The 11684-nt window shown below is 33.6% G+C and overlaps 2 protein-coding genes across 2 annotated transcripts; both read right to left on the minus strand.

Moving 5' to 3' along the window:
* Positions 1 to 3232: 3232 nt before the first annotated feature.
* Positions 3233 to 8251, minus strand: LOC148597394 (ornithine decarboxylase antizyme 2-like). The gene is made up of 4 exons (XM_088563316.1): positions 8109 to 8251; positions 7043 to 7370; positions 6045 to 6130; positions 3233 to 4978 (listed from the first exon to the last, which is right to left on the minus strand). Exons 3-4 carry the CDS (start codon positions 6094 to 6096, stop codon positions 4851 to 4853), a joined length of 180 nt encoding a protein of 59 aa, XP_088419442.1. The 5' UTR covers positions 6097 to 6130; positions 7043 to 7370; positions 8109 to 8251; the 3' UTR covers positions 3233 to 4850.
* On the minus strand, positions 7039 to 10553 carry LOC148597395 (ornithine decarboxylase antizyme 1-like). Its single transcript, XM_088563024.1, has 2 exons — positions 10496 to 10553; positions 7039 to 7370 (listed from the first exon to the last, which is right to left on the minus strand). Exons 1-2 carry the CDS (start codon positions 10551 to 10553, stop codon positions 7039 to 7041), a joined length of 390 nt encoding a protein of 129 aa, XP_088419150.1.
* Positions 10554 to 11684: the final 1131 nt, after the last annotated feature.

Here is an 11684-nt window from a genome sequence, read left to right on the forward strand (position 1 = left end):
CACAAAAAATATCTACACTGCACCCACTCTAGAAGAATACTTAAAAAAATTAACCTCAAATTTTTTTACTGTGCCCCCCCCCCCCCCAAGAACGTTCAAACATAGACCTGTAACAAGTAAAAACAAAAAATATTTCATTTTTTTGCCAATATTTTTTTTACTCAGCCATATATGGACAGGAAAAAAAATATGTTTCAATATTTCTCCCATTGTCAATTTTCAGATATTTTTTTATTCGACAACCGCTGAAAAAATATTTTCGCGCTTAAATATCAGGAAAAAATATATTTCTGTAAACATTATTAATTTTGTACAACGGTATGATGTTTAAAGAAGTTATATGAAGGCATGACAAGTGTACAAGTGAGTAATTGAAAATGTAATAACCATCTGACTGACTGGCAATTAAACTAGAGTAGATATTACGACGATTAAACTGAATTAAACTTTTTAAAAAGTCTTTGCTGCAATAAGACTTTGGAATATGTCAAGTTAAGCCGTGAGTAAAGGCTTCCGATTTTATTGGAATATGTAAAATTTGAGAAAAAAAATGACCAAATAGCGGTAAGGAGCTGCTCCTTTGAGTTTCTGGATTGGACACCCCTTTTACAGATTTCTGATTTTTAAAGGTGTAATTGAATAATGATCTATTTAACAAATATTTTTGAAGGTCTTATCAGAAGGATCATTTCATCAATACAAATTTCTTATACAATCTCTATTGGTTTTCAATATAAATTATGCATACATGAAAGCTGAAAATTAACTGCCAAGAACGTCATTTCCGCACTGTTCAAAGGCTGTAACAATGATGATCGAGGAGGTCATCCCACAACTTCGACATAATGAAAACTTTTCCATGTCGATCATCGACTTATATTTTTTTCTATTTATTTTTGTTTTTGTTTTCAAGATATGCAAATGTATTGATGTATTGATTTCAAATTGCAAACTTCCCTTTTCCTATAGTGGCAATATTCCAATATTTCTAGCCTATATATGGAGAACATTTATTTCACAGTTTATCAATTCCTGGATTGCGTGTGACTTGTACATGTATATACTGACTTTCTTAGTAGAGCGAGGATAATGTTAGTTAAGCTTCTAAGAAAGGGTTATGTTCAGCCTCTACAGAACAGAAGTTTTATTAGTCCTCACAACAAGTTACTTGCATGGCCGATATACGTATGCAGATTCTTCAATTACAATCTGATTCAAATACACGATCTGACATGTGCCAAGTCCTTTATGGATAGCGTAATTAAAGATTTGATTTTAATTAGTTTGCTTCAGTCAGATCGTATAGACATGCCCCTATTTTGCTCCTACTATCAAATATGCAGTCCCACTAATATATGAATAAAACTTCACTTGCTAATGGGAGTCTGTCCCTCAGATTTAAGGGATAGGCAACACAACAAACTTGGTCCGTACCTGGTTTTACACACTTGCTATGTCCTTTCAGAACAACTAAGTTTTGTTGTAGAGTACACGTTGCAAGTGCTTTAACTTTTCATGTGCGATTTTGTTTTTCTTCTATTCAAAATTCACATGCCTTTATAAATCGTCTCTGGATTTTGATGTATAAATTTTCCATCTACTTTGAAGATACTGTTTTTAATATTTTTTTTTGTCGGCATTATGAATATATTGACGAATTACAAAGAAAGCATATTTACAACTCGTGAGGTATCCATATTCTGTTTCGTATCTACTCTACTGAAGGTAAAGAAATCAGAAAAACCCCATAGCACTCCTGGGGTATCTTTACATCATGATTCTCTGAAATCAAAATCATTTCAATCCCACTTTTCCATTAATTAATCATGGTAATTGTGGATGGTCATGTTTGACGATCGATGCAGCACATGCTACTATCTATACGTCTTACCCTGCCAGTACACCTGGTCCTTACCCCATGTTTAAGTGGAGTCTGCTTTGTTCATTTATCTTCTTTTTTTTAACATAACTTTAGAAAAGTCTTCGTGTATATACTATTATATCTTGCATGGTCTCACATTATATGATGACTGTGCAGGTGTGTGTGTGTGCGTGTATTCATGCGTGTTTGAGGCTGTATGCATTCGTGTTAAGCCCCAGTGTATACACGAGTAACTGTGATTATGTGTGTTCATTCGCGTGAGTGTTTATGTAGAATGTTTGTAAGTTTCTTGGTTATGTATGTGTGTGTGTACAAATGTGCGTGCTTAACCTGACTGATTATATATCTCTAATTGCAAATGTTTCCATAACGAATGTTAGTCTTCACAACAGTATTCATATCTTATTATAAATGACTTGTACTCTTCATCGGCATTCAATGATTTATATATATAAACTTGTCATGTTTAGCATTATGAATTATCATGAAATCTCACTTGTCTGCATTTCAATCCTAAAAGGTCTTTATGAACAGTATTTTCCCATGAACATCACATATATACTCTCACGGCTATTCCCTTCATAACCTTGCAGTCGTCATGGACATTAGCCTGAATGGTGCATGTACATAAATAATTATGCGAGTTGAAACTTGTCACGGACTCATCTTTTCAAAATGATTTTTTTTGTGTATGATCATAATGTTTTAAACATATATTTGTTGTACACTTATACCATGTTTATTGAATGTAAATCTCTGTAAAGAGGAAATAAAGATTATGATGATAATTATTCCTTGTTGTGTGTATCTATTTCCCCGTTGTTTTTTATTCTTAGAACATATATTTTTCATGGCAAGATAGAATCTTAGTTCCCTTGATTGCTCTTAACATCAAATAAACATATTGCAGTAGTTTCCAGTCGAGAACTTAATGACAATCTACACTCCATACTTCAAAACATGTTCCTTTTTGAAGAGGGGCAAGCCAAAAATCTGATTTGGGGAAGAAACTAGGCATTTCACACACATTTACATAACTCTAGTTGACTGAGAGGTCACATTTGAATTAAAAATTAAAGAGATCAACAAATTATAAGAGTGTCAGGACAAAAACAATACTTTGGAAGATGGAGGCCTGACCCACTGTAAAAACAAGATTTAACCCACCAATTCGTTTGAAATGCCTAAACCAAGTTAGTACCATTGCGATAGAGCTACTCCAGTAATACAATATCTATTTTTGTCAAATTCTGGACTTAACTTAATTAAGGATCAAATTAGTGTCAAAAATTTTTATTGCTACCTTCATTTCCCATGGGAAAAAGGGGGGGGCATAAAAAAAGAGACCAGTTATCTGTCTATACAAGGAATTTATTGTCAGAAAATCAAATACACTTTGTAAGTATGATTCAAAACATGTAAAATTGTCTAAATTGATGAGGCAGGGTAATGATTCTTAAAAATGAATTCAAATGCAAAAATAAGGCTATGTAATTCTTTGAAATTTATAGTTAAAGGCCTAATTTGGCTAATTAGCAAAGTAAAATACGTTTGTTACCTTATTAGTAAAGTGGAGAAAAAATTACATAGGCTTAGTACTATTAGATAAAACAAGCAGAACTTGGTCAAATTTCAGCCATTCTTCTTGGAATGATATTACAGTAAAATAAAAACCAGTATATTCCTTATCTACATAAATATTTATTGCTGTAAAATTAAATGAATAATAATTGTAAGCAATTGGGTTTTTACTATATATTTTAGTGGAAATTGAGTTACACATGTATTATTACAGCAACAGGTTGCTATACTTCTCATAAAGCTACTAAAATATATAGTAAAACTTCTGATCTTGAACTTGGTCTTTCCTGTCCTACATTTCTTCTGACTATGACTATTTCTATTTCATCATGTCTTTAATCTACCTCTCACCTTCATACGATCTAATTAAAATCCCAACTAATAATCTAATGGTGGTATTAGGACAGTTAATGTCCAAGAAAATTCTTGTGTCTTACAAACTGTCATCATTAGCTGGTATTGAAAAAAATCACATTAATAATAAAACATAACCTTCTTTAGTTTTTGTTCAACAGCTCATAGAAACATTTCTGTAAAGATATTTTCATTCATACCAGATCTATAAAGAGCTCTAAATTTAAACCTGAGTATCATAGTGACATTTGATCATTTGTAACACTTTACAGATTGTGACAAAGTGAAGCAGCTACTATCACTCTATATTTTACCACATTCAAGATCAGAAGCAAAAAACAAAAGATAACTGAACAAAACAAGAGACAAACTGAAAATCAATAAAATCTTAGTGACATTTTGCCTGCATTACAAAGTACTTAAGTCATTTGCATTTTTTTATATATTTTTCATATTATTTTTTCATTTTTTTTTTACATTTTAATTATTTTATTACTTTTTATAGTGTGTCTAATTTGTGCCAGAGGACAAGATGCTTTAAAATGTAGTTTCACATTTTGCTTTTAAAAATTATAAGAACACGCTTGATTTTGACTGACTAACTTTTATGGAAACTTTTATTTAGTCATTGGTAATTCAATACTTTCAACCTAAGCCATAAGCATAATTAATATTCTATTGATAAGAGAAGTGGCTTGGCAATACAAAAATTAACAGAATTATAAATTTAACTTTCTTGATTCAAGTTTCAGCCTGTAACATTTAATTTTTTGTTTAAATAGAAAACTTCTTTTTGCTTCAATGAATCAGATTTTAAAGTTTCATAATTCAGTTGTTAGAATGATTGATATAGAAGTAGCCTTGACTCTTCTGGTTTTATCATACAAAATGTGAAAATATATTTTCAATATTATGCATGATGTTATCATAAGTTCATGATATACAAACAACATCTAATATATGACAGTTGACAGACGGTGATATAAACTATGCAAAAAGATTGTTCAGCCACCAGGTATCTCGTCCGGTGAAACTATTCGTCAAAATCACCCGGATCAATGTTGTAGATCATGAAGATGACATCAGCACCCCCTACAAGGTTATTTCCACCAGGGGGCGCCAAGGTAAATCCCATGAACATGAAGGTCCTGATCAAGGAAGCTACAACAGAAATGGTAATATATAAACACATGCACAAAAAACTATTTCCTACTACAGTGTCTCAAGGCCTACAAATGCATATTAACTAAAAAAAGAAATGAACAGCCCTACCTCAACCAAAAAAAAAAAAAAAATTCCAAGCAAAGAATTTTATTTTCAAAATTGCAATTTAAGTTAAATGGGATACTGATTCTGGAGGTAAGAATGTGTTGGTATCAGTAGACCTATGAAAGTTCACCAGGGAATGAGTTTCAGAAATTTTTTCACTAGCTAAAATTCGCAAGTACTGAAAATTTACACCCTCTAAATTCTGGGTTTTTGGGTTATTTATGGACTTAGCATTTATTATCTATAGATTTCCATTTGCAAATTTTAGCAAGTGGAAATAATTTCTACTGGCAAAATTGAATTTCAATTTGTATTTAGCAAGTATTTCCCTTTAAATTTGATTACTGTTCCCTTAGGCTTAAAAGGATTACCTGTGACTCTATTAACCCTACAAACCTTAATTTTTTGTGCCTACCCTAAATTTTGTTTTGGTATGTTTTGACAAGCATGTTTAAAGACTGAATGTGTCTTTTAACAAAATTCGTGTAAAAACTTTTGAAAAAAATTGAAGTTTGCCTACATACTGACCTAGTATTGATATCAGTATATTTTTCTTGGCCTTACTGCATGTATATTTAAGGCCTAAAAAAACTACATGTTTATGGTAACATACCCTCCAAAATTAGGATCAGTAGCTAGGTTTTTTTGTAATTTTGTGAATGTGTACCAGTCACTTATACCTGAATTTCTTGCTTAAGGTCTGGGGGTTAAAAATAGGGTTGGACAGGTTACCGGAAACACATAATTTTTTAGGCCTTATTAAGCCCAAAGGAAATAGATATGAAGGTAAACCTAATGTGAAAGCTTCACCCAGCTATCAAAAAGGAGAAAAGCCCTTACCAAAATTTAATTCTTTTCTTATAAAAGTTACCAATTAATGATATTTCACTTGTCCAAATCAATTAATTTTGGGCAAGTGGGTAAAGCAAGGTGCATGAGATTTAAGCCTGTGAATTACCTTGGTCAGATCGGCCTTTCTTGAAGCAGATGACTACCTCAGTACAGCCCATTACTTCCTCAGCATACTCCAACAATCTGACCAAGCTGTAATGAGACAATAACAAAAATATGTCAAGATTTAATCAATCAAAATCCATGGACCCAAGGAACATGAAGTCTTTATAGAATTAATGGGCATCCTTAAAATATTATTAATTTACAGTTGGAAGTACCAGTCCACATAAAAATCAGACACTACCAATGGTAAAGTAATTCATGGTGTAGAAAAACCCACCAAGCAAACTGCTTTTTTCAGTCACTGACTCAACATATGATAAACATTGAAATAAAGACAATCAATTCTGCATTCAGATCTGCACTTTTCAGAAGATTATACATTTATCTTCCACAAAAATCAACTCAATGGAACAAAATCAATAACCATAAATGTTGCAAAGTGCTAATTGCATGTGCAATCCTCAAAAGTGCAACAACCAAACGGAAAACTAAGACTGGTTATGTGGTCAGTAACTGTTTCTGAACAACAAAAACCAAAAAAAAACTGAATAATTTGGTGGTTTTTTGATATGCATGAATCAACTTCTGATTTTTTATAACAACTGCTAAAATGTACTTAAGAACATTCCTATTTTCAGCACTTTTTTATAAGTTCCTTTTTGGTCTTTAATTCTGGAAAAAATCTAAATACCTATTTAAATTCAAAACCTCAAACTAATATTTTTGAATGACCTAAATCTAAACATGAAATAATGAAGTTATTTACTATTCATTATTTGCAGTCACAAGTGAAACCTTAATTCAAATTTGAACTCATTCAACTACAAGAAGTGAGTCCTGCAGACATCTGTTCTTTCCTTTCTAACCATACATGTATACGTAATACATAACTTTAACTTAGTAAGGTAATTAGTTAGCTATGTATCTTAAAGCTTTAGTCAAATGGAATGATATATGGTAGAATTCAGCTATACCAACTTGAAACTCTACAGTAATTACCTTTCTTTAGATCCTTCTGGCAAGATTCCACTGGGAACTTCCACATACAATCTCCTATCCTTCACCACAGTTTCCCAAGATACTTTAATGGAATCAGCCAGAACTATTTTGAAGCACAAGTTCGAGGCTACAGGTGCTTCTACCAAAAGGTTCACATTGACCCACCTCTGATTATCGGCGAACAAGCTTTTGGCATTGACAGGGGGCTCTTTTGAAACCCCCACACCGCTGCCCTCTGTCACGAATGACACACTGGCGGCGTGGGGAACATCAGGAACACGACAGAGGCCCTGGACCCAGTGATATACAATACCGCTGAGTTGACATGCTGTAAAGAAAAAGCAGGAAATTATTAAGACACTCTGGACCTGGTGACAAGGTAGATGATGGTACACACGTTTCTTGAATCAGGGACTATACATTATGTACATGTAAATACAATCCCTCCTCATACCAATTTTAACCAAGACCATACATTTTACAGGTATTTTACCTTGTAAAAATTACCATGTAATGAAAACTATGAAATCAAACCTCCTGGAATGAAAAAGTATGTACTACTACATGTATATATTTGAACTAATAAAATGATTTGAATTAACATAAAATGATTTAAGTTAATAAGTAACCTCCCAATCCCATATTTTTTTCATAAATGTGACATTTAACAACTGGCATGTACTTCATCTTGGTTTTACCATAAATCACGAAAATAACAAAGTCAAGCAAGACAAGCGTTTAAAGGTTTAACATTATATTTAGTAATTAAGATTATGATTAATTAAAAGGGGAAGGTACGTGTATAGGTCACTGACCTTCACCAGCTGATTCCGGCGTGACGGTGAACTGTGCACATTATGATTAAAAAAAAAAACAGAACGACATCGCGCAAAACTATGAATAAGAATTACTAAATGCAACTGATAAGCTGTCACATTCCAAATACTTTCGATCATCTTGATTAGAGCTATTTATTTCAGAAAATTTCCATTGTAAACAAACATCCGCCATGACAGACATTAGAAGGTCAATGTTTTGAAACAAAGATAGCTGCATTTTTACTCACATTTGGGTACTTTGTAAGGCAGGCATAGTCTCTTTTTCTTCTTTCGCTTTCGGGCCAAAGTTTTCGTCAATAACGATTGCCTCAGCGGCCCTTATCATAACTTTTTTCTCGTAGTCTCCTACGAGAGAACGAAATTTTATTCTGGACACGTCGGAAGTTGATTTAGTATTTATAGAAAAAGTGACGTCACTAAGATTTTTTTTACAAGACTCTTACATGGAACGAATACTGATATTCATGATTGTAGATGCATTGATGTATAATAAATGGATTCGATAAATATGTTACAAAGGAGTAACGCTAATCATAGAAAAATATTTAGTCAGATAAATTGTAAGACCGTCCTTCTCAAATACATTTGGTACATATATTTTTCAAGGAGCAAATGAAAAAAACTCTTAGATTTTTAATAATTAAGAGGTGGCACATGCAAGTATGTCAAATTTTGTTTTTAAATATTTTTCATCCATTAGAGATCACAAAGTTACGTTTTCTAAACAAATGAATGTCGGTTTGTTATGACCTGAAACGGAAAGAATGATTACAGTATGTATATAGCACAACAAAATTAGAAGAGGGAAATGACGATTTGATCTGTTTATACATGCAAATTTATTTGCTTTGTTGGGCCACGGTTTCTGAGTCATCCAAATTTGATAAACAAAAACAAGCCATCTTCTTCCTTCTTTCATTATGAGTTTAATATCACATTGGAATAAAAGCGGGATAAAATCTACCCTGTACCGCCCATATTATAGGGCTGATCTGCCTGGTTTCTTTTTGCATGGACAGTCTTTTATTTTTTTCTAGAGAATAATTATCAATTAGGTCTTTAATCGTTTGAATGTCACTTTTTGAAAAGTTACCACTGACGTCAAACGACTGTTTTGCCCGACAAGCCGGGGCCGTGTGTTAGAGCTTGCAGCAAGCACCGGTTTTTGGGCACCAATTTTAGTGCGCGGTTCGAGACAAAAAATGTAATTAATTACTTTATTGCTTCTAGAAAAGTTAAAACTGGGTATGTAATGAAAGTTTATATTATTAACAATATTACGTATATGCTTTTCTGCAGTAATTCTTATTTTGAGAATAGAAATTTAAAATAAATATCAAAATATTGTGATTAAGAACTTATAAAATTCAAGATCACAGAGTCAAAGAGTATTCAATGGAACTAAGACTCCAGTGGAAACCAAAAAGAATGCAATCCTTGGACGGAGACCAGACATGGAAAACAGACAAACACAAAAAGAACATAAAATAACAAAAATAGTACATACAAAGTAACAAAAATAAATGAGCAACTCAGACTCCACAAAAAACTGGGAGCATGGACCAGGTGAGCAGTAGGGTAAGCGTCCTCTGCTTTTCTAGAAACACCCACCGAGTTGCTCATAAAAAGTCAAGTTCGGGGTAGACGAAAGAGGAAAGGAAAACTATGACACGTTGAACAAATCGATCAGTTTTCATGGTGCAGATGGATACATCGTAACGATCCGCGAGTTCATGATGACAATTAAACTTCTGATGAATTCAATCTTGTAGCAACATAATCCTGTTCCAGATTGTAAGCCTAATTGTAAAAACATAAGCGTGGTACAAAAAGCCTGCGTAGTTACGGCTCTGGCATAATGTATGAGTTGTGTAATATGAAAACTCCATACGCAGGTTCTGAAGGAATGTTGCCACATATGAAAGGAAAGTTGACAGTAAAAATTGAAAAGCCATCTCGTTTGCCGTATAGTTTGGTCAATAGTTTTCCTTTGCCATCGAGCTCTAAACAGGTCAATATATGAGGCTGACTACATAGTGTTTGTGGTATCCTTTATCTCAAGTTCTTTGGGGTATATGCGATGTATCAAAATTCCGAAACTAGGATTATTTAACGATATTACGTCATCTATATAGCGGAAACTGAGATTAAAGGATCTAGCTAAACGATATTCCTTCTTTTGAATCAAATCAGCTATAAAGTCAGCCTCACAAGAGTGAAATAATAGGTCAGCCAGAAGAGGAGCACAATTTGTTCCCATTGGGATGCCAATCGTTTGTTGAAAAACGCGTCCACCACACAGGACAAATAAGTTGTCGATAAAAAGTTCAGCATTTTAAAATCATCTTCGGTATATTTGAAAGGTGATTTGGAATTGTTTTTTTTAAAGTATGAAGAATCTCTACAAAGAACTACACATTTGTATAATGTGGGGTGATAAACATGTCAATAGTGTTGTCTGTTGCAAATCTGCAATTTCTTTGATCCGGTGTTTTCGATATAAGACTCGCTCTGACGTCTCATGGCCCCAGCTTGTCTGGCAAATAAACCGTTAAACGCTAGAGTAATCTAGGGCTACATGTAAAGTAGACACCATTATCGAACATCTACATACCTGTAAGTGAACGACCCACAGCAGGCATTGGGCCAAGCCCTGATTGAGGGTTGTTCATTTACGATCATAGAACTTTTGAAATGTCGACTGGTTTCGCAGAAGATTTTGGTAATTAATGTTTGTGTCGTTATATGATTTTTGTTTGTTTGATTGAGTAATCATCATCATTCTGTCACTGTGGATGTATTACTGGCGTTATCGAGGACTTTACACTTGAAGAACTGGATTGAAGTTATACGCTAGTATATTACATGCGTTTCGTTTCACTATATCCATTCTTTTTGTCATGTAATCAGTAGTAAGATGTTAAATTGGATCCTTAATCTATATATAAAATCAGTGTCACAATTTTCTAAAAAAAAAAATAGAGGCTTTTAAGAATATGGCCCACCTTTACAATTTGAAATCATATGGTCAAATCACACTAAGTTCAGAGAGTTCCTGTCAGCCACTGAACCACCTGGGCCAGGTAAAGGCAGATCCGATAGGCCAAAATGTGTTTTGCCATAGGGTTTCAATGACACCTTCGATTGGCCACAGCTGTCCACTGAGCCTCACAAAAGTGGATCGTTAGTTGAGGTAATCAACCCCAGCAAGTTTTAAAACATTGGCGCAATGGTTTAAGAGGAGTTGATCTTTGAAAAGTGGCAAACAGAAACTATATAATAACGTAAGGCGGCCATCTTGTTTAATCACGCGGAACCAAGATTACATCATGTGAACAAGATTTCTCTGGAAAAAGCAGAAACATACATGTTTAGGCCAAAATGTGTTCCCAGTAGGGGTTCAATGACAAGTTCGATTGGTAAGTGAACGGTCAACCGACGATTGACGCAAAATGATGGAATACGCTCACTTAATTAATTGTATGGACCTTTGATCCAGAAAAGCTATGAACCAACACTGAAAGCACTGAAATGTTACATGTACTTGTAAGGAATGGATTCCGGGTTCCGCTTTGTATAGAGAATGTGCCACTTAATTGCATTCCTTTTGAGTGAGTTTTGGATTAAGCATGTCTCATAGGAATGTAGAAAAAAGACCAGCAACTAGAGATTCACAAATAGTACCCATATGGATACCGACTGACTATATTGAAACACCAATTCATTAATTTTGATTGAATAGAAGGGACCCCTTTTCAGTCCTAAACTCATAAATGGTTCCAATCAACCTCCGAAATCAATTC

The sequence above is a fragment of the Perna viridis genome, chromosome 15 (genome assembly GCF_037379345.1).
Source record: "Perna viridis isolate PV_CMFRI_1.1 ecotype Kerala chromosome 15, ASM3737934v1, whole genome shotgun sequence".
Taxonomy (NCBI): Eukaryota; Metazoa; Mollusca; class Bivalvia; order Mytilida; family Mytilidae; genus Perna; species Perna viridis.